The sequence below is a fragment of the Melanerpes formicivorus genome, unplaced genomic scaffold, assembly GCF_026170545.1.
Source record: "Melanerpes formicivorus ecotype bairdi unplaced genomic scaffold, bMelFor1.0.p_v2 SCAF_2, whole genome shotgun sequence".
Classification (NCBI taxonomy): domain Eukaryota; kingdom Metazoa; phylum Chordata; class Aves; order Piciformes; family Picidae; genus Melanerpes; species Melanerpes formicivorus.
Genome location: NW_027142354.1, coordinates 34,610,824 through 34,633,523, shown reverse-complemented (window position 1 = coordinate 34,633,523; position 22,700 = coordinate 34,610,824). Strand labels below are relative to the sequence as shown.

Here is a 22,700-nt window from a genome sequence, read left to right as displayed (position 1 = left end):
CCCCACAGAGATCAGCAGTGGACAAGCAAGCAGTTCAAGCCCATAGAATGCATGAGCACCACAAACCTGCAGGACCATTTGTTTATTTGCAAACATCAGACCCACATCAACCCTTTCACTCTGGGCTGTAAGAGCTGCTGATGGATTTCTGAAGCAGGAGCACAGGCTGCCAAACACTGAAAAATCTGGGACTGTGTATTCTAGCTGCCACAGCTCAGGCACAAAATTGCCTCATATTAGGTGGATACAAAACAAAACAAATCACACTTACTTTCCTCTCCCTGCCATGGGCCTGCCATTTGAAAGTGGTGAGCATCAAAACGGCATTTGAAATGGAGCAAGGTGCAGGAGTCTCCCTTCTTGAGAAAACAGCCGTGCATTAAATCCGCTGCATTTGATAGTGCATTTCTTCAGAGTTAATAACCAAGGCAATGACAAGGCACACAGCCTCAGCTTCAGAGCGCCAGTTTTGGTTGAAACGCTTATATACGGGGTCAGCACAAGAAAAAAGCTTTTGACAGCGCTGCTTCTAACGGCTATCCTTCGGGGTTTCAGTAGATGGCACTGTCACATCAGGCGGTTACAGGAAAGGAATGTACAGATTTTATCTTCACAGATAATGTACGCTTTTGCTCGAATAATCTACCCTTTTTTTTTTTTTTTTCCCACATATATGACATCTGGCTACATCTATTTTATTTTTCAGGGTAGTAACCCAATTACTGAAACTGTATAAAATAGAACAGCTGACCAATGAGAAATTTGTTGACATCTTTTCAACTTAGTAATAAGGAGTAAGACTAAACAACATTTTTCCATTATAAATCCCTGGGGAAAGAAATGTTCATCACCTTTGATTTTTTTTTTAATGTTCTGTATTATTTCTAAAAATAGTTACATAATTATCTTTCAATCTGTGAACTGTTCTGATTTCTGTTCAATAAATTCTTTTTATCTCTTTTCAGTCTTCTTTATATCATTAGACAAGGAACTTTCTGGGGTGGTTATGAGGGGGAGAGGAGGAAGTCTCCTCTCCAAATTTTGAAAGTAACACCTTCAAAAAAATCCTGTTCAATCTCTTTACAACATGTACTCTGGCATGTACATTTTTATCTGTGTTTTCCTTGTAGGCGAGATCAGCACTGTCTTAAACTGGCTTTACGCTTGCCAAATTTGTAATCTATCAAAGAACAGTGGGACCACAATCCCTTAGGGCAAAACAAGGTTAGCTAGTCCTGAATCAAGCTTATATTCTCAGCAAATTTCTGCTGCAGCTATTGTATTTTGGACTGAGGTTTTTTGTTTGGTTATTTTTGTGTTTGTTTTTCTAAATTTTATGAGAACCCTGGCATGTCAGCCAGAAATTTAGTCCAGCTTCTAGATTTGACTATATAGTCTACCACAGGAAATCTGATAGAAGGGCAACAGGTTTTCATTCTGGTGTGTAGTCCAGTTAAGATCACTTGGTCTGTGGATTTAAACTAATTGCCCATAGAATCATAGAATATTAATTGATCTCTGCTGCCTTGCCAGGGTTTTTGCCTAGGAACCTATGAACCATGACGATTTTTCATGCTAATCAACTGCTTGCCCATTTCTCCCTATTCACCGGTGACTTGTCATTGCATTTTGAACAATTTCCTAACAAAACAATGCATGGACTTTAATGGGGGGGGTGGGGAGCACGGGGGAAGGGAAAGACATTAACTCTTTGCTTCCCCGTATATGAAAAATTTGGATACACCACATTCGGAGTACAAGCTAGAAGGATTCAGAATCTGCAGTAAAGCTTAATCACCAGAGATCCCATCTGTACACTGGGTAACAGATCCACCAACTTTTCAAGAAATTCTGTGGAATCTGAGGTAAGAGTCTGCATATCAACAAATTGCTCCATTTCTCTAATACTACCCTCCCAGACACTTTGAATAATTGCAAAGTTGTAGTTTCTTGGATGCAGCTCTCTAGTATGAGGCTGAAGAACAGCAAGACTGTTACTCCAGCTCCCTATGTATTTCACAGAATAACAGGCAGGCCCTGAACCTACAATCTTCTGTTTCTTCATATTGTTTTCTTCCAATTTGTTTTAGCATTAAGTCTGAACTTTAAAAATTATGTAAACATTGGAAATTTTAAGAGGAATATCTGATGCAGATACAGTAAAAAGTTTTCTCTGACATTGCAGAGGAAGGGCGGTGACGTCAAATTACTTAAAGAAAGGCTTGTGTGCTCAGAAGCTTGTATTTTTTGTTTAATAATTTGAATTGGCCTGCTATAAAAAGAGGCAACCTCACCACAAAATTTGCTTCATTGGTAGTTAATAGTGTAATTACAGAATTTAAAATGCCTGAAAACAGCTCTGTAATTTTAGTAAACATTGTCTCTTTAGGCCTAAAATAAGATCATAAGAAGGACATAAAAAAATTAAACCACTTTGCAAATCTATGTATCTTTGCCTTTTCCACATCCTGCACGAACACTCATTTCAGACTGGTCACCAGTAATGAACAATGAAGGACCTTTCTCAGCGGGAGCCTAAGGCCGCTCTACGGAGCCCCCATTGAAGTGCTTGGAGCTGCCCGTTTTCAAACGGACCGAGATCACATGGAGCCACGGAGCCTCAGTTCATCTCAGAGCTCTCCCCAGAAACACAAAACGGTTCTTCAGGGGAAATCGCCGGCTACGGCTTTTCTCACCGGGAAGATCACGAGCCCCTGGGAGCCCCCGCTGGCAAAGCCACCGTCCTCATGGCGAGGAGGAGAGGAGGGAGGAGGCGTCGGCGGGCTCGGACTCGGTCATAGGAAACCCTCCTGGCACTGCTGACGTGGTGCCAGGGCTGAGGCTCGTTTCGGAGGGTAGAAGAGCCGTGGGGAGAGGCTGGTATTGCTGCGGCTGCAACGGCCAGCGTCCGCTTCTGCCTCCCTCTCTTCGTCGCCGCCTCCTCCTCTGGCGCCAACCCCGTCCCTGGCTCTCCCCGTTCCACCCCTGGGACTCGGGAAGGCGGAGGGAAGGGAGCCCGCGGGGAGAGTCATAAGAAGAGAGGAAGGGGATGGCAGGGGGCGAGGGACCGAGGGCCGCTGGCCGCCTGCTTGGGGCACTGTGCCTCCTCGCTGCCGCTCGCTTTCACCTGGTGCACGGGAGGGAAACCGGAGCAGACTGGACCCTGGAGAAGGTGGGTCACGTTTGCGCCTGTCAGGCTCCTCTTGCCTCTCCACTTGTTTGCCGGGGGAAGGCAGGGATCAGCGGCTGGGCTGATGCTATATGCGCGCGCTCGCCCGCCGAGAAACCTGGCACAGCCTCGAGTGATCTCTGGCACAGCCTCGAGTGATGCCGCCTTGGGCGCGAACACCGGCGTCACCCGCGGGTCAACTGCCCACGCTCAGCGCAAGAGCCCCGGGGCTGGGACCGCCTGCGGGCAGCGCCGGTGGGGATGGAGAATATGGCTTCCCCCTCACCCCGACCTAATGGCTGCAGAGAACAAGTCTTCTCACGTTTGTCACGTTAGCGGTGCCTTCCACACCGCCTGCGAACGGGCAGCTGGCGCAGTAAGCTTTGTCAAGGGCCGTTAGTGAATTAAAGGGGAAGGCAAACCAAAAGAGGGATCAAAATCCGAAATTGCATTTCATATGACATTCTATTCACTCCAGTTTTCAAGCTGGTTACAGTTATTTAGAGGAGAGTGCCTTAGTCCGAGAAAACAGTGGTCCACATTTAGCTGGGAAAAACAAGTAGGGATGGCATTGACAACTACCTGCAAAATTGTTTTGAAAGGGTATAATATTCTAATATATTGCAGACCCATACCATGTTGGTTTTAGTTCCAGGTGTTCCATGAACTAGTGAAAAAGGCAGCTTTGAGATGGCATTTAAAGAAATAATAATAAGGAGTGAACCCCTGATACCTCTCTGTGATAGCATCAAGTGGTTGATTGTGAAACACATAGTTTCTTTGACAGGAACTAAACCACATGGATCATGAGAGAGCATACAGTGGCAAATGACATCAAATTAAAGGGTTCAGGAATTTCCAGGGGAAAATACACTACTAGGGCCCATCCCCAAGTGTTGGTAGAAGAGCTGAAATCAAAGTTCAGCCAGAACTGACTGAACTCCACTAATCCAGGGCAACATTCTCTTCACTAACAGATCAGAGTTCAGGACAAATGGAAACTGAAGCTTCCACCATAACTTTCCACTTACTTCCCCTTAGCAATTCCACTCCTCCTTGATTTATTCACTCTTCCTTCAAATAAGTGTTGTAATTTTTTTTTTAATAAAAGAGAAAAATTGTCATTCTGCTTTATTAATTGTACTTACTATATATAGGTCACGTATAGACTACATATCTGTAACAATACATCTATAGTATGCATATCTATATGTACATATATGAATATGTGAAGCTAAATCTGTAGTCATGCTAGTTAACATACAAGTGTGTAACACTAGTGTTCCTTTTTTCAGCCCCCTTGAGCCACACCAATACACTCGCTAGCTCATTCCATTCCAACTAGTCAATCTGCTTTCCAGTGATGCAAGTAGTACCATCTAACTGTGGAACCACAGCATGTGATCTCTTCTGCCCACACAGACATGCCAACCAAGAACCACTTCCTCTTTCTCATTTAATTATTTTCCCTTGCCAACTTTTGTTCTTTCTCTGTAAAGGGATGTGTAAGCCAGAAGTCAAAAGTCTTACACCATACAGACCTTCCCTTCCTCTCATTGAGAAGGACTCAGATCCTAAACCTCAGAGTTTTTAGAAGCTAAGTTCTGTTAGAACCAAGGTGAAATATACCAAAATCAGCAGGTAAGTGTGGGCTATTTGTAGAAGTTGAAGTCTTGCAGTTTTATGCGGCTTAATACAAGAGGTTTAGTGCTAGCTCTCTCATTGCTATGCCTCTGCTGTGGCAATGGAGAAAATAAGGGTTGACCCACACTGTAAGATATGAGCCAGCTACAGATCTCATTCTGCTTCCCTTTATTTCGTGATCACTTTTGTAATTCCTTTCACTTCCCAAATTTGAAGACGTCTCCATTATTAGAAATGGGAGTTTATTCCTCTTTTCTGAAGAGTTTTGATATGTTTGTACTGTACAATTAATGTTATTATTGATGATGATGATGTTTCTTTGCAAAGTAATTCAATGACCCCAGTTTCCCGGCATGATCCGTGGTTACAAGCAAGACAAGTCTGCATTCTAATTGAGTCCTTCTCATGTCCAGCTGCAGGCATACTTTCTGAACTTCCTAAAATAAATTGTTCTCCTACACTCTAATAAAATGCACATATTCAGGTTTTCTCTCACCTCCTTCAGTGTGTTCCTCCTAAACAGAACAGCTCCCTGACTACATTTTCTCTTTGTGCTGTTTCTATGCTGGTATAAATTCCACCATATTAAACTTACAGTCCTTCAAAAGGCAGTTTATGCATCTTCTGCAATATAATTTCCAAACTTGCAGAAGTTCTTTTTACCAGGTGAAATGTTTTGGTTTTTTTCTTTAACCCCTGTCTAAAATTGTTAGCATTAAAAATGTTAACTGCACACCCTAAATTTTGGTTTCCTTAAAGTCTTAAAAATTCAGCTTTAAATACTGTATTAAATTTGGAATTGTAGGACTCAGTGTCTTTGTGTTGCCTCTCTACTTAATTTCACTAGTAAACTGAAGTGGAATTAGAGGAAAGTTCCACACATTCATCAATGGCTTGGGAAAAAAAAAAAGAGAAAGGTAGAATTAAATGTTTACAAGTGAAGTCTAGAAAATACTTGGGCTTGTGTCTGCTTTGCTCAGCCCACACAGAAATTAAGTAGAAGGGAAGAACAATTGTGAGGCAAACTCTATTTCTTAACATTATTCATCAGGGTTCATAGGATAACAGGTTAATCACACAGGACTGCAGAAGATCTGGGGGTCAATACAGTTTATGGCCTGGTAATGAGTTTCAGCCCCCACTTCAGACAAATGTGAAATGACACACGTGAGTGAGGGGGGAATATTTATTTATTACATGTACAGTGATGGAGTTAAAATGTCAGTCTGATGCAGCAGCAGCCCAAAAGCAAGCCAGTTGTGAAACAGTTTGAAGAAAGAACTAGAATAAAATAGCAAATACCATCATCCTACACTAATTTATGGAGTACTTGCTTCCTTTCCTTGTCTCAGAAAGGTTGAGGTAGACATGGTACACTGAAGGACAGCAGGTCTGATCAATCATATAAGGCAGTTCTGATCAAAGAAAAATAACCAGACTGGGATTTTTCAGTAGGAGAAAGAGAGAAGTAGAGGGAAGTCTCTGTGACAGAAGTAAGGAATGGATATAGTAGGAGTGTCCTATGGTAGTGCGTAAAATAGGAATCTATAAAAACAGGAGTGGCTCATGGATAGATTCAAATCAGGTGTCCAAAGGGACATTTGAAAAGTCCTTGGGGCTCCCACCTTGCATGCAGCTACTGCTCTAGAACAACACAAAGTTCCTACATGTCAAAGACATGCATTTGTTGGCCCCACGAGGATGTACATCTCAAGTATTCTGGGTCACCTGAAATAGCTCTAAAGGTCCATGCTTAGCTACAGAAAATAAGCCACTTGGGTGGTAGGTAGCGCTACTAGCTGTTGTCGCAGGAGACAAGCTGCCAATTCTGAGGTTAACCCATGTGGTCTCAAAGCTGGTGTATACCCCACCTACCTCTAAATGAGCTGCACAGTGCTGCGTAGTTATGCCAGTACCGCCACAGTGACACAGCTTCTCTCTAGGACTGAGCTACTTTATGCACTTCTCCACAGTAGTGCACCTCATAATGCAGACACAGCATAAAACTAAATATTATTACTACTATCAACAAAGCTTCTGGTGTTTGTCTCAATGGAAACTTTGTTTGAAGGTAGCATGATTGTAGGCATGACTGTATGTTTGTGGAATTAAGATACCAGGAAAGAGAGAAACCAATCACAGGTTGAGGTTTTACAGCTATCTGGTGGGTAAAGATTTCTCCAATGTTTTTAACACTAGCACGTTTTACAAAGAAACCAAAGATACAGAAGCTACAGTACTGGAAAATGTCAAATATTTTTGAAAGAAAACCTTTTTTTTTAAAATGACTTTTCATTGTCAGTAAATTAAAGCAACACAGTATAACCTAGTCACTGTAATTCTGAAGAAAACTACAGTTATAAAGGTCTGTAATAGTTACAGCAATTTTTCTGCTTTTACAGTATTCTCACCAACCAAGAATTTTACATTCTGATGATATTAAAAAAGTGGCAGCAAACACAGATGTTTCTATAATGTGGGAGAATGATTTACGTCCTATCCTGATAGAAAGATACCCGGGATCACCAGGAAACCATTTTGTACGCCAGGTAAGACAATGTTTCTTGAAAACCTCTAAGAATATCTGTTATTTCTTTTTTAGCGCCCACTAAAGGGATAGACACATCCATTTAATAAGATGAACTCTGTAATTGTTCAGATCTAGACTGCCTAGAACCTACATGACACAGCTTGCACTTTAGCTGACATTATTTCCCAGGGCTAATGAAAAAAAAACCACAAACCACAATCTGCTTTTAAATTTATGTTTTAAGTTAAAAAAAACTTGCATCAGATTTGTTACTCAAACTACAACATAACGATTGTCCTTTACTTCATATGAGCAGGTTTTGGGTCACTGGTTGAAAACCCTGGCAACCCTCCCATAGTTGGAGATGAAAAAAAATTACACCTTCTGGAGAGGTCTTGTGCTGCTACATTCCCTTTTAATAATGCTTCAGATAGGAGTATCAACACAGAGGGATCAGAGGGGCTCAAACAGGCAGGCAGATGAGATAATCAACTCCACTAAGTGCAGCGCTAGGCCAAGTATCACAGCAGCTCCAGTGGCACATGCACAGCAGTGTGTTAATGCTGGGCTAGCACACGCAGTTTGCACCTGGCCCCAAGCCACTAAAACCTTGAGCACCTGGTATCTGAGCCACAAGTTGTTACCTCATGACTGGGTTGCTGCCCTGTCAACACCTCTGCTCTGCATTCACAGCCTGGATATCTTCAGGGCTGTGTGCCATGCACTTTGAATTACATTAGCCAATAAGGAGACTAAAACAGCAATAGAGCTGAGGTTGTGAGATGACATTCACAATACTCCACTAGTATTCATCTTCCCTTTAGCTAGTAACTCAGTGGCTCTGAGATAGCCCTATAAATGGCAATAAGTTTATTTGCCACTCTGCAATTGGTAGACTGGGAAAATGCAGGCTTTTTTATGCTTTCTCTGTGTGTATGCTCTTGTGTCTATAGATTTAATTTTGTAGTTTCTATAGTTGTACAATGGAAAACAGCCAAATGGAAAGGGGAAAAATAAGAAACCAAAAACCAAACAGCTGAGCCTAGGCTAGAAAACCATAAATCAGGTTCAAAATAGGAGCATCCTGTTACAAGGTAACAGCATGTGCTAAAGTAGGCCTCTGTGTGTGTGTGTGGGGAAATCACAAAAACATTCAGATTAGAAAATACCCTCAAGATCACCAAGTCCAACTGATAACTGATGCTCTACAAAGTTCACCCCTAAACCTTATCCCCAAGCACCATATCCAAATGACCCTTCGACTCATCCAGGGTGGGTGACTCAACCACCTCCCTGGGCAGCACATTCCAATGCCTGACTGCTCTTTCCTAATGTCCTGTCTGAACCTATGCAGTCGCAGCTTGAGGCCATTCCCTCTTGTTCTATCGCTAATTACCTGTGAGAAGAGACCAACACCATCCTCTCCACAATATCATTTCAGGTAGTTGTAGACAGCAATGAGATCTCCCCTCAGCCTCCTCTTTTTCAAACTAAATGGCCCCAGCTCCTTTAGTCATTCTTTGTAAGATTTATTCTCCAGATCCTTCACCAGCTTCGTTGATCTCCTCTGCACTTGCTCCACTACCTCCACATCTCTCTTGTATTGAAGTGCCCAAAACTTAACACAATACTCGAGGTGTGGCCTCACCAGAGCTGAATACAAGGAGACAATCACCTCCCTACTCCTGCTGGACACAGCATTTCTAATACAAGAAGAGTGCTCCTTTGTCAAAGCACAACAGTTTCCAATGCATGACAATTCTTTAATTCACAGAAGAGACGTCAGACTCCTTTAAGGGAGAAGGCTAGTGCCACTCACAGCTAGTGCACAGTGGGAACTCCATCTGGGCTTACATATATTCCTCTTAATCCATAACAGATGTCCTTCACTCTGCCTACAGAGTGGGTAGACCATACAACACCATAAAAGCTTTCAGACGGTGACCACAAACAAAACAGAACTTTGTTCTAGCACTACAATTTATGGCAATATTCCCACTGACTTCACTAAGATCAGGACAAGTCTTCAAAATATGTTTTCTTCTTTTTTCTCCTCAGAGGCTTTTCCTAATGTTTATTTGAGAGGAATCTGCCTCGAAGAAGCACTCTAGGGACTTGTAAAAATCAGTTACTCAACAGAGATGGCCCTCCAAAACTGTGTACTAAGTGTAACTGGGGCTGTTAGATGCATGCTTTTTAAGTAGGAAGATAGCTAAAATGAATTGTCACTTCCATAGATTTACTGTCTTAATTTTTGTCTTTATGTGAGCTGCACTTAAAGGATTTCACAAAAAAAAGTTAATAAAAATTGTTTAATTGTTCATTTTTTAATTTACAGGAATCAGACTCTTACAGCTTTATAAATTACTTGTCACTTGCAAGGCAGATTTCTCAGAGAACCTAAAAAAAACCTGAAACCAAACCAAAACAACCCCCCCACTAACAAACAAAACACAACCAAAAATGAACCACCCACACCCCCATCAAACAAAAGCCCCAGCATTTTTTAATGCTGCTGTGGCATCTGTTTGTGCCAATTGTCAAAATAGCCACATTGAGTTCACTGCAGCCAGTTCTGCCATCTAATTTAATGACACCATTGAGTTTAGATTTGAAGAGGTAAACATTATACTTGTCCTGGTTACATCTGAAAGAACACTAGCCTAGAAACTTTAGAATCAAGATGGTAACGTGTCATATTGTTGGGCAGTCATTCAAAGCACCTCCAGACTCCAAAGAAAAAAGGGAAAAGGAAAAGCAAGTGAGCCATCACAGTTTTTTTGTTATAAATGTTATCTTTTAAAAATAGAAACAACTTAGTGGCACTATTAATTAGGTAATGACCATTTGTGACAACTTTCTGAAGCAAGCAATATTAATTGTTTTTTTAATTGCAGCATATCAAGCACCGTCTTCAAAGGTTACAGGCTGGTTGGGAGATTGAAGAAGACACGTTTCAAAGATACACACCATATGGGTATCAGACATTTTCAAACATTATCAGCACTCTAGACCCCACTGCAAAACGCCATCTAGTACTTGCTTGCCACTATGACTCAAAATTCTTTGGTCAATGGCAGGAGAGAGCGTTTGTAGGAGCGACTGATTCTGCGGTGCCCTGTGCCATGATGTTGGAGCTGGCACGTGCCCTGGATAACAAGTTTCAGTTAATCAAGGTACTTTGCTTGTTTTGTTTTCCTTTATTTTTGCAACAGCAATAGGCCTTAGGGCACTTCCATGTTCTCTCCCATACCCTGCATGCCTGATCCTCTGATTGCTATGCTTGCAGTAAAACTCCAAGAAAAACAGAACAGAGATCTGCATTTACTGCTTTACCGCATTAAAACTTCTTATGCAAATGGTAGCTATCTAAAAATTACTTAATAAATATACACTGTGTAAAAATAATAGTTTATATGTGAATGATGCTCATTTCACAGATTGAAGTATCCTACTTTCTACCTTAAAGGCACAAAACCCTATTCAGAAGCTCCTATCATATCCAGTAACATCCAGGGTCATTGACAAAGATTTGTTACTTTCTAAATCAGCAATCTTAAGTCATGGTTGTATTCTCTTCTGGGACACAGTTTGACTTAATTGCTGTACAGAAGAGTTACATTCATGTTCCATAATGATGTCAAACTTTCTTCCTTGTTTTCCTTAATCAATTTTAATAGTTTAATTATGAAACAAGTGATGACTGAGTACAGGAAAACAGTCAAGTAATAGAGTATTATCACTTTGTGTTACCGTTGCTATGAAAACCTGGTTCAAAGTGCATTGCTAGACACAAAAATCTGTTGATCCTAGAAGCTCCAAAAGCTTTGTAAAATGACAAGCTTGTAGGATTACAGATTCATGAGTGCCACCTACTGGCTCAATATTTACAGAAGAATGCTTCTTGTACATTAAGAGACCTTTCATAGAAAAAGTCTCTCAAACGCGTAACAAAGTGTTGGGAATACATTCAGCTCAAGTATTACTTGACAGCAGATGCTTCCAGAAGACCATTTGATGCCCCCTGACTTTAGAATATTTAAGAATGAGAAGGGTAAGAATATGTAAATGTTTTCATCACAAAGCAAATCATTCCTCTTATACATATGCTTTCATTCAGACTGGATGTTAGGAGGAAATTCTTCACAGAGAGAGTGATTGCCCATTGGAATGTGCTGCCCTGGGAGGTGGTGGAGTCACCATCATTGGAGGTGATTAGGAGGAGATTTGATACGGTGGTTGGTCGCATGGTTTAGTTGATTAGGTGGTGTTGGATGATGGGTTGGACATGATCTTGAAGGTCTCTTCCAACCTGGTTTATTCTATTCAGAAGCTTCATTTAGAATAAATGTGCCTGATTGTTTCATAAATAACTATCTTGCACACTCACTTAAAGACCAAAATTTTTTCAAAAGTAATACATCAGTGTGGTGGGTTGAAATTTCTCCCCAGCATTAACTTTGCCAGACCAGCTCAGCTGGAAGCAAATGGAAGCTGTATTTACTAGCAAAACTAGAATCTACAATGAAATGCAGTGAATATGTACAAAATATACAGTATTTACAATTAACAAACAACACGAAAACTCCCCTGGTCAAAGACCAGGAGAGCTGTCCCTTTGCCCATCCCCCCATCCCCTGTCCAAAAGGGAGAAAGGAGCAGAGAGAAAGTTGTGGTTAGATTTTGCCAAAACAGTGCAGCCAAGGTTGGGCAGAAGCAGATTAGTCTCCCCTCAGAGCACAAAGCAAGCAGAGAAGAGATGAGAAGCAGCAGCCCCCAGAATGTTTTGGTACAGCCAGTCTTATAGCAGATATTTCTCCAATGGAATCATTCAGAATTATCTTTAGTTTTGCTTTTCACACCCAATAGTGATTTATGTATATTTTTTCTACTTTACTGCTCAAAATCTGTAATAAATTTTAAAGGCATAGTCTAAAACTACCACAGTCAGGTTTTGATTAAATTGTTTTATGAAACAAGATGATGGCAATTGACAAAAAGGTCATCTAATTACTTTGCACAGGGTACCGTTTGTGTAGTCTGTTCATAACATACACTTTGGGACCCATCTGCTTAATACATTAGCAATGACCTTTTTACTTTGCTCATAGTAGATTAACAGACTTTGTTATATTTTCAGCCAAATCTATTTATGCTTTGACCTGAAGCTGTGATTTTTATCTTGATGTTTCTCCAGTTATATAGAGGAAGTTTAAAATTAAAGGGCAAAACCATCTATCTGTTACTTACACCTGGAAATGTGTTAAAGAGTAATAATAATAATAAATGTTTCTTTCTAAAATTCAAACAGCGTCAATGGTTTCCCTCAGAATGTAATGAAAGTGATTGTTATCGAAAGACCTCTGTCCTGTGCAAAGGACAGCAAAGCATTACCATTAGAGAAATCTACATATGACTGAGAGCATAATCAATACAATCCTGCCAATATGAGCAACACTTTTATAGAAGCTTTCCACTACTGTTTATATTGGATCTGCTCCAGCTAGTTGGGAGTTGTAATCCATACAGGACATAACTGTTGCCAGTGGCTCCACCTTTTTTAACCAGATCATGCAATTTCACTTGAAGTAATATTAATTTATAGAAGAGTTACAATATTTATAGTAACTGCCAAGACTACAGTTCCCCAAACTGCTCATATAGCAGAACTTAACTGGATTTAGCCATGTTATAAATTATGGGGGGACACTGCCAGTGCAAATAAAGCTTCAGTTAATGAACAGAGAGAAAAAAAACAACCTCTCCTACATGGGGAAGAAATTTCAAACAGATGCCTCCTTTGTGACTTTAAATACATTAACCTTATGTATTCCCAATTTCTACTGTTGTGATATTTTTGGCTGTTGAAAGGGAAGGGTGTATCTACTCCACTCTCTGTGCTTTAATTTTTAGGTAAAATTGCTTTGGTGGTTGCAGGTCCCCCTGAAGGAAAAGAAATGGTCATTCTTCTCATGAATGGCTCCTCTTTGTCACTCAAAGAACCATCAAGTTTACAAATGCACCTCCATTTACATAATTCACCTCTACCGATGCACAGCTGTAGCAGAAATCTGACTTTGTGGCATTATGAAGTAATATGAGCATTCACAGGTGTTGTTTCTGATAGGTTTCCTCATTATCTGAGATGTTTGTGCTAGCTGTTTTGCAGACCTATCTCGATACACTCAGCTGATGGCCACTGAAGTCAGAAATGAGACTTTTAACCAGAACCAAAATGATAACAGACTGGAGAACATGTCACTGTGCTAGATAAATAATAATGACTGATCAATAATCACTATTATAGCACAAAGTGTGGTTAAGAGCCATAGGAAGGTTTGCATAGGATACCTTGAGAATACACCCCTACTGATGTTGCTTATAGGACTACAGTACTTGTCCTTTATTAATGGTTTGGCCAGAATCAGTCACATGACTTTAACTTCCTCCAACAGACCAGCTCAACACCAAGACCAGACCTTTCACTTCGGCTCATTTTTTTTGATGGTGAAGAAGCCTTTGTCCGGTGGTCCCCTTCGGATTCCCTCTACGGGTCTCAACATTTAGCTCAAAAAATGGTATCTACACCACATCCACCTGGATCAACAACCACAAATCAGCTGCAGGGCATAGTAAGTGGCTTTCAATGACTCCCTAACAAGTAATAGTAAATTGCAGTTTTTTAGTATTTGATTAGTAACTGGCCAGATTCCCAAGAAAACATGAACCCCATCAAAAGAAGAAACAGGCTTCTGGAAATGTGATAAAACAGTTGGCAAGAGTTTTTCAGGTAAATTTGCTTAGATCTTCTCCATGCAAGTATGAGTCATCATCACAGACAAAAATCAATACACACAGATTAGAATATGAAGTAGGATACCCACCCTCAAGAGAGAGTGCTCACAATGGTTAGGAGAAAGCACAGACATCGTACCCAACTATGAGCAATTCTCCCCTAGCTCAGCACTAAACTACACCAAGCACCGTGTTTACTTTTGCTTCCTACTAACATTGTGGTTGTCTGCTCTGTACTGCTTTCTAGTTTCCCTACTCACTGCTGAGACACTTTTCTTCTGTCACTTTATCTTGTGACTCATAAAATGCCTCTCCCTTGACCAACTTTGTTGTTCTCTGGGGAAGCAATTTTCTCCTCTTTCTCCCCACATACCATAGTTTTTTCTGTTAAAGAGATACGGCACATGTATTGCAAACACACCAACACACTCTGCTTAAGCTTGAAGAACAGCCAAACTGCCAGTCCTTCTCCTCCTCAAAAATACAGCAAAAGGCATCAGATTTGAATTGCATTCTGGTCTCAGGCATTATGGTAGAAAAGCCAGATCTCTGGACAGAACTATCAAAAAACTAGTCTTGACTTATACAGGAACCAAGTGGTTTCATTGCTGGGGCTGCTAGTGTAGTAACATAAAGAACTCTGTATTAAAGATTCTTTCTTGTGTAGGACCTGTTTGTACTACTGGATTTAATTGGTGCACCAAACCCAGTCTTTCCCAATTATTTTCCAAACACTATTCGATGGTTTCAGAGGCTTCAAGCAATTGGTAAGGAGCGGGGTATGGGCTGTTGATGAATTTGAAAAGAAATGTGTAATTTCTGAATGTATCAAGTCCTGTAAATCATATTGCTGTATTCTTTTACAGTTCTAATATTTTATAATGCAGATGTTAAATTTGGTGCATCTTAAACCTATACAAAGGTTTTAATATTTAATTCACAAAACTGAGGAAGATTCTCAGCCACTTGGAAGCCATGAAACTGCTTCACTTTTGAGTTTTTCTTTCTGTAAGATGACAGTAATGGCACCAATCTTGAGGTCTGCCAAGCACTAAACAAAAGCAAAAGGCAGTCACCAACTACTTTTTCTTCGTAATGGAAAAAGATTCCATGTAAGAGGAAAAAAATAATTCAAATGTGCTAACATGCCTCATATTGTCCAAAAGTTGTAATAATTGCTTTCATTGTGAAATACAGAGCAAGAGCTACACAACATGAACCTGTTGAAGAATCACCTTGTGGAAAGGCAGTATTTCCCAACTACTTTACATCAAGGCTTAGTTGAAGATGACCACATTCCATTTTTACTAAGAGGTACCAGTAGCTCTAATACTTTGAATTGTAAGTTCAGTAATGAGTGCATCATTTAGTGAATGAACAAGTGCATACAGTCCTGCTTTTCAACCTTATTTGCCCCAACTTCACGTTTCCAAATCCAATCTTACATAGGCCAGAAGTCACAGCTTTGAAAAACATAACTGGAAAAAGAGTAGTGATAAAACACATCCACCACTGCTATTTCACATGAGCACAGCTCCAGTGGCCGAGGTAATGGAAATTTCTGTCAGCAGTAGTGTCCTACAACTAGCAACTTCGATCCAATGGGACATCACTACATGCTACACTAGCCGGCTGGTTACCATTTGCAGGAGCAGTGACACTCTCGAGTGTCGTATCTTCAAAGACTTCAAAAATCTCTCAAGATTCATTGTCAAAGTTACAGTAAAGCTATTATTACCTGTTTAAATTTGAAGGTACCAATTCCTGCAAAACCCCACATACTCAAATTAGACATCTTCATTCCAGAAAGAGAATCAAGATTTCACAGCTGTGAAAGGTCCACAGAGTAGCCAGAAGACATAGTGAAGGACACAGTATGCCTGAAATCCGTTCTGGAATTAGGGCACATACCTCAACCTGAGATTCCCTACCTAAGCATTTCTCCTGGCTGACACCTATGCCTTAGCTTCTATGTTCATTCTTTTCCTTTGGGATACAATCAAAAAGCACAGGGATATAAAAAAATCCTATGGGGGTGAAGCTTCAAAACCCTTTCCTAATAAAGTAACTAACATCTAATGAAGAAAGCAAACCCCTTAGTAGTATGAAAAAGAAGAGGGGAAAACAAGTAAAACAGGAAAGAGGCTGGAGAGAAACAGTTTCCACAAAAAGCAATCAGGAACCAGAAGAATGATTTAACTTCTCTTTTACCTTAAAGTTGCAGTATGTATAGGTGGCCTGATACATACATATATATATCTATATATGCAAATTTCAAGTGGAAGTTCTTTTGTCTAACAGTGGTTTTATTGTGCAGTATAAAAACACATAACCCTTGTTTACCATTTATGGAGGGGACTAAAAAAAATGCTTCAAAAAGCCCTCAGTCTTAACAGCGTCACAGGAACATGGTAACAATTTTCAGTTTGGGGAGCTTCAGGCTGGTTTTCCTTCCCTTCTGCAGCTCCTAAACTCAGTATCAACAACTTCAAAGCAAAAGATCAAAAGATTGACAAAAAAAGGCAAGTATCTCAGTACAGGTGTCTTTAAAAAGTACTCAAAGGAAGGGAAGGTGCCGTTTTGCCAGTTTTAGGATACAATGAAATGGATGGACTGCAGTCATAGGCTTCCTAAAAAGAGAAGGAAAAAGGAAGCTGCAGCAACACACACTCCATTATAGGAAGCTTACTGAATAGTTACTTGACTTTATTGCTGAATGGTAACTTATCAGTTGGCTTAACAGAACTTATCCAAATTTCACTTCCATCCTTACAGGGGTTCCAGTCCTACATCTGATTCCATCCCCTTTTCCAGCAGTATGGCATACCATGGATGACACAGAAGAAAACCTTGACAAAACCACTATCGACAATCTCATCAAAATCCTGCAGGTGTTTGTACTGGAATATCTCAACCTGTGATACACAAAATGGCATCAAATCAAACTCTATTCTAAATACAGTTTGCCCACCTTCACATGTGCTATTTAATTGTATTGGAGAGCACTAAAGCAAAGCAAAATAAGATGATAGCTCTTGCCAGACTGATTGATTCAGCTGTTCCTTGCCCAATGTTCCATGTAGCTAAGTAATATAGCATTAAATAAGTATTAGTTTCAACCTGGAAAGAATGCGATCTTTCCCTGTTTTATTTCTCAGTCAAAACCACCAGAATTTTTCCAGACTGTTATCACTGGTTTGTGCCACATATTAAGACCCAAGTGGGAATATCTCCTGTCTTTTAAGGTACAGTTTTTACAAGGTGCCATCAGCTTCTACAGTGTCCAGCAACGGAAATGTGTACCACATTCTCTGAAGAGGCAAAAGATACACTAAACCAAACTGCTCCTTTGGGTTGAACTAAACCACCTCTCATCCTGAAATGAGTTGCTAGAACTACTGACACATAGAAGGATTTTTAATCCTCTTTGCTCCCTCTCCTCTTTCCCCTGCAAGGAAGACTGCAGTGACTCTTACATGCAGACAGCAGGCCACCAGGACACAGAAAAATAACCCAAATTCATTTTTCCCCCTGTTGTTTGTTGGATACTTTTTGATCCAAGGGTGGTGGGGAGTGATCATACTTTGACTGCAACACAGGAGATGTAAACCAAATAGTAGGCAGCGTGTGGGAACAGTGCCCCAGCATACACCATTCATTCATGTGAGAATCATTCAGTTTAACCCAAAAAGAAAAAAAAAACAACAAATCCTGCTGTTTGAAACACAGATGGCATCAAAAGTAATCATACTAGGAAAGTGATCACTTCAGAACTAGTTTTATATAAATATAATAATTCTAAAGGCAAATTATCAAGAGTAATGTAAGTATAAGAGTCAGAAGCCAAGAAGACAATTCACCAAAAAGTAAGGGCAAGCCATAACCTGTGTGAGAAAAAGACACCAGTTTAAGAACCCTGTGCTTTCACATTCTTTACTAGACCTATTCAGTAAATTTAATACAACACTCTGCCAAAAACCTAGGCTGGAATGAAATCACTAGAAGCCAGAAGAACAGTATCCAAAACCCACCCATGTAATTATGGTTTCCACTGATGAGAAAACAATGAGAGCATTTAAAGAAAAACATAGTATAAAATTTTCAAGCTGGTAGAGGATGAATCGACAAGAAAACATGTTTGTATTTTACTTCTCTGAACTTGGGATTATAAAGTTCTACCCTGAGCAAAGATTGTAAAAAGAAATAAGCTATGGAGTTGTAGGCATGTCAGATTTGGCCTGTATTTCACCATTCTCCTAAAGCAAGTATTTCTGAACTTGACATGGTGTTTACACACACATTTTTAAAGTCATGTTAGAAATAGGTGTTTCCAGCAATACAAATTAGTAAAATTTTGCTATTACAGGACAACCTGAAAGTGAAATTCAATCTAGTTTTGTTGCTCAAAATGAAACAAAAGCATTTTACGTTTTCCCATCACTTTAACCTTTGTGTGAAATGCCTCTATTCTGCATGTGGCTTCTGAAAGAGAATACAATGAAAGTTCTAAGAATTGGACAGATGTGTTTATTTCCAGATATTACTGTACAGCTATGTAAATACATCAAAGCTATTTGAAGTCTTTGCTATCATTCTCCATGTCAGACCATGAGAAAACATTCTAAACAACTACATTGTATCTTCTGAAACTCGAATACTCTGAGCAGTGTAAGGCACCTACCTACCACACCCTCCTAGAGTGGCAAGAAAAGGTAATAAAATGGCTATAAGCAGAAATACTACATCTCACTTGCCTAGCTTCATTTTTATGGGTGAACTCTTGTAGTACTTCATACTTTGTACTGTTTTCAAAACCAGTATGCATTTGCAGTGTGCGCTGCTACTCTGCTTCAGGAATTTTAGAGTTAGCTTAGAAGAGGCTCCTTTATGAAATGTGGGATCAAAGGGTTGCTGTTTGCTGGGAAAAGCCTCATAAAAAAAATAATCTTTATTACAGTTCATTAAACCCATGCTTTAGTCATGTAGTCCACCAAATCTCTAGTATGTCAGTTTTGTCACTAACTTCTCACTGCCTGAGCATGCAGTTCTTTTGAGTTATGTTTACTTAATTCAAAGCTGGTGTAATATGATCCAGTGGTTCGTAAAACATGAGGAAAACACAGGCATCTTGCCTTTCTTTGCACCCCCCCCCCCCCCCTCGGATTTTTGTTTGGTACATGAAAAGAGAGACCTCTCTTAAAGAGAAGACACAGCAGCCTAGTAACCACATGAATCCAAGAAGGTAAGATCTCAAAAGTATAAGAACCTGAAGTCATTAAAGACATGGTGTAAGGTGGATTTTCACTGCTACTGAAGCAGAGAAGCAGCAGTCAGACAAGTCTGTCTATTTGGTAAGATACTCAGAAAACAAAAAGGAGAAGTGAAAAGACCAAAACTGGTCTCTCTTTCATCTCAGTTTCATCATTAAATATCATTAAGAATCAAGATCCACAGGACCAGAGTATGCACAGCATATATAATTCAGAATTCAGACACAGGCATTATGCTGAAGAACCTATCCCCAGATAGCTTCTCTTTCCTGTTGGATGGTGGCAGCAAGGGACAGAATCAACTTGGGGATTTGAACCAATATAATAATTACACAAATCTGCACAACTGCTGCACAGATTTTCTCCTTGAATAGTATTTGTCACATCCCAGTCAAGTGAAGAAAGCAATAATAAAAACCAGTCTACCACCCATGAGAGGCTGTCACGGTCTTGTCAGAATTCTCTCAAGGGTGTATATGGTTACCACCCAGGTGAAGGCAGAAAAGAATAAACTCAAGAGCCATTTCCTCAATAAGTAAAGGTGTAAAAAAAATCCCCCATATTACATTAGATATTTGTGTTATAGTAGGTTCCTTTTGTATCAGGACAATGAAGTTTTTCACAAGACTCTTAAGATGAAGTAATAGTGCATGCCTGGCAAATTCTCTAAAGCTTGATACAGTTGCCTACAGGGAAGTGATCCTGTTGGAACAAGCTAGAGGAGCAACAATGCCAAATTCTCTGGTAGACAAAAATTATAGTGAGCACCAGTCCTCTTTTTTTTTTTTTCCCCTCTAACCAGTGGCAGCATTCCTATCACTAGGAATGAAGACAGTTCTTATTCACCACATTTCAACTGTGCCCACCTAATGGCAAAACACAATTAGAAGAGACAAAATGTAGTCAAGATGCTTTCTGCAGAATTAGTACAATGACCCAGTCTACATACCCAGCAAAACAGTTCTGAAGTTTCACACATCTGCTCACCCGAGAGCATCGCTTAATCAGTGTATATAAAAGATAACTATAAAATCTTGTACACAAATTACTTTGTCATTTAAGGATGACATTGATTTTATTTTCCTCATATAAAAGGAGACATTTTACTCTGTGCTGATTTAACAAATATCCTTAATATATTCATAACAATAAAGCAACTAAAAAGCTGTTCTTATCTCCAAAAGAACCTTTATCATCTCCACATGATATATACTGTAAACAATCACTCTAAAAAAATAATTTTGTTAAAGTGATTATATTGCACTCAGAATTCTGAGATTCTGATTCTCCCTTCTTATTTTAAATCAAAGATCAGCTTCATTTCTTTAATAAAATGGATCTTTAATTTTGTACTTAAAACAAGAAAGCATGCAAGCAATATAATACAATGTATTTAAAATGTCAGAAAAAGGGTAAGTGTTTGATTATGAAACTGGTGTGAGGAACAATTCTCAAACAGGCCACAGGAGAATACTACATTGTAAACTTTCTGCTGGCTCAAAGGTGTTGCAGATGCTGTGGAGTGCAGTTGAGTTGAGCACCCAAGAGGTACAGCAAATCTGTTAAAGTGTTCTGTACTTCAGTGAACTTCCATGCAGCAATGGCACATGTAATAGACTGCATGTAAAGACAGAGTACTGAAATGAAAGTGATTATTGAGCTAATACTGACCTTGGAGAAACACAGGCAATCATTACAAGTTCACTGTAACCTTCAAATGCAAACTTTGGAGGGCATTTTCTAACACAGCAAGACAACCGTTACTCTCACTGCAAATAAAGTACAGAACTAGATTCTCTTAATTATAGCTTATGTGGACCGCATACCAGTGGCGGTCTGAATGCTACCCTCAGCCTAAAGCTTCCTGGCAAGATTACCATCATGAAGAATGTCCCCCTGCTGTGTTTTCGAGAGTGACCCCTCCTCCATGCACTTGAGAAGAAACACAGGTAATGGAGGCGGGGGGGGGGGGGAAAGGAAGGGAAAGCAACATCCTTATGCAGAAAACTAAATCCTCAGCCAGTGTCAAGAGGTCACTGACACTTTAAATTCAAATAAAGGCTGTTTTCTCAACTCAGTTCTGCAAGAGAAGTATTTCTCTATCCAACCTATTATCTTCAGGTAACATAATATCTTTGGAGTCCCTGAGATACTACAGCTCCATATAACTACCCTGGACAAATTAAGGGGCTTCCTTAGCGTACAGATAAACAAGGTGGAAGCCAATAGAGAGCACCCTGAGTTGCAAGTCAAACAATTGGAATGGGCAACCCATTGCTTAACAGCCAAAACATGAAAGTGCAGAGGAGGTGTTGGCTAGGAAACTAAGAGACATACTGCATTGAGAAAGTGTAAAAACCAGAATCATCTCCACAAGGCCTTTCCCTGCAATCAGAGCAGAGAAGAAACAGCAGTAGTTAAGAGCTCTCTGAGAAAGGCCCTGAAGAAATATGGTCACCTAGATGTACAACAGAACAATAATGCAAAAGCAGAAACAAGTTAGGCAGTCTTATTCCAAGCGTGCCCCAAAGGTTAAGCACTCTTGCAATGACTAAGAACTGTCAGTGATCACTGACCTGTACTCTGGATATAAACCAGGAATATAAATAGAGACTTTTCCCCTTGAATATGCAGGAAAAAAACATACAAAGAGGAAAAATACAATGTCATAATCAAATCAGAGAATACTTAATGTAGTCAAAAATGAAATACTGTCTTCAGAAACAATACAGCTATCTGCCCTGTATCTTAAATAGGGTTAATCATAAAAAAGAGGTGCTTGTAAAATTTTCAGTTTGAAACATTTTATTTCCCAGTATATTGCTAAATAATTTTGCAGCTAAACCAAGAAGAAATACCAGGGATGAGTATGGAATCTTGAAAACTAGAAAATGGTTGCTGAACCATCTGAATTTCTATAAAAGCATCAATAAAAATGTAAAAAGATGGTCTCACAAAATTCAGCATCTGAAATGCCAGATTGTCTTCACAGTGGCCACAACATGATAACCGATGCATTTCAAAAAACTAACTGTGATTTTACCAGAAGATGGCTTAGTATCACAAAAAAACATCTCCAAACTGGGACTTGCATTTCTGCAATTTCCTATCCTCTCAGCTCATCAGCAAGCAAGTCACATTAGAAAAAAGTGCTACCTGGTGACAAGTTCAGTCTTCCGGATTTGTGCTGTATCTCAGTACATTCTTGGGAAAAGAAAGAAAAGTGAATAAAAAGCTGGATAGAAACAGACACTATAAAAACTACCTGCAAAGTATCTTAAGTCTGGAAAAT

The 22,700-nt window shown here is 39.8% G+C and overlaps 1 protein-coding gene across 1 annotated transcript; it reads left to right on the top strand.

The window, feature by feature from the left end:
- The first annotated feature begins 2,700 nt into the window (after positions 1–2,700).
- On the top strand, positions 2,701–19,163 carry QPCT (glutaminyl-peptide cyclotransferase). The gene is made up of 7 exons (XM_068156011.1): positions 2,701–3,172; positions 7,216–7,362; positions 10,241–10,519; positions 13,799–13,975; positions 14,806–14,905; positions 15,336–15,452; positions 16,914–19,163. Exons 1-7 carry the CDS (start codon positions 3,050–3,052, stop codon positions 17,057–17,059), a joined length of 1,089 nt encoding a protein of 362 aa, XP_068012112.1. The 5' UTR covers positions 2,701–3,049; the 3' UTR covers positions 17,060–19,163.
- The last annotated feature ends 3,537 nt before the right edge of the window (positions 19,164–22,700 follow it).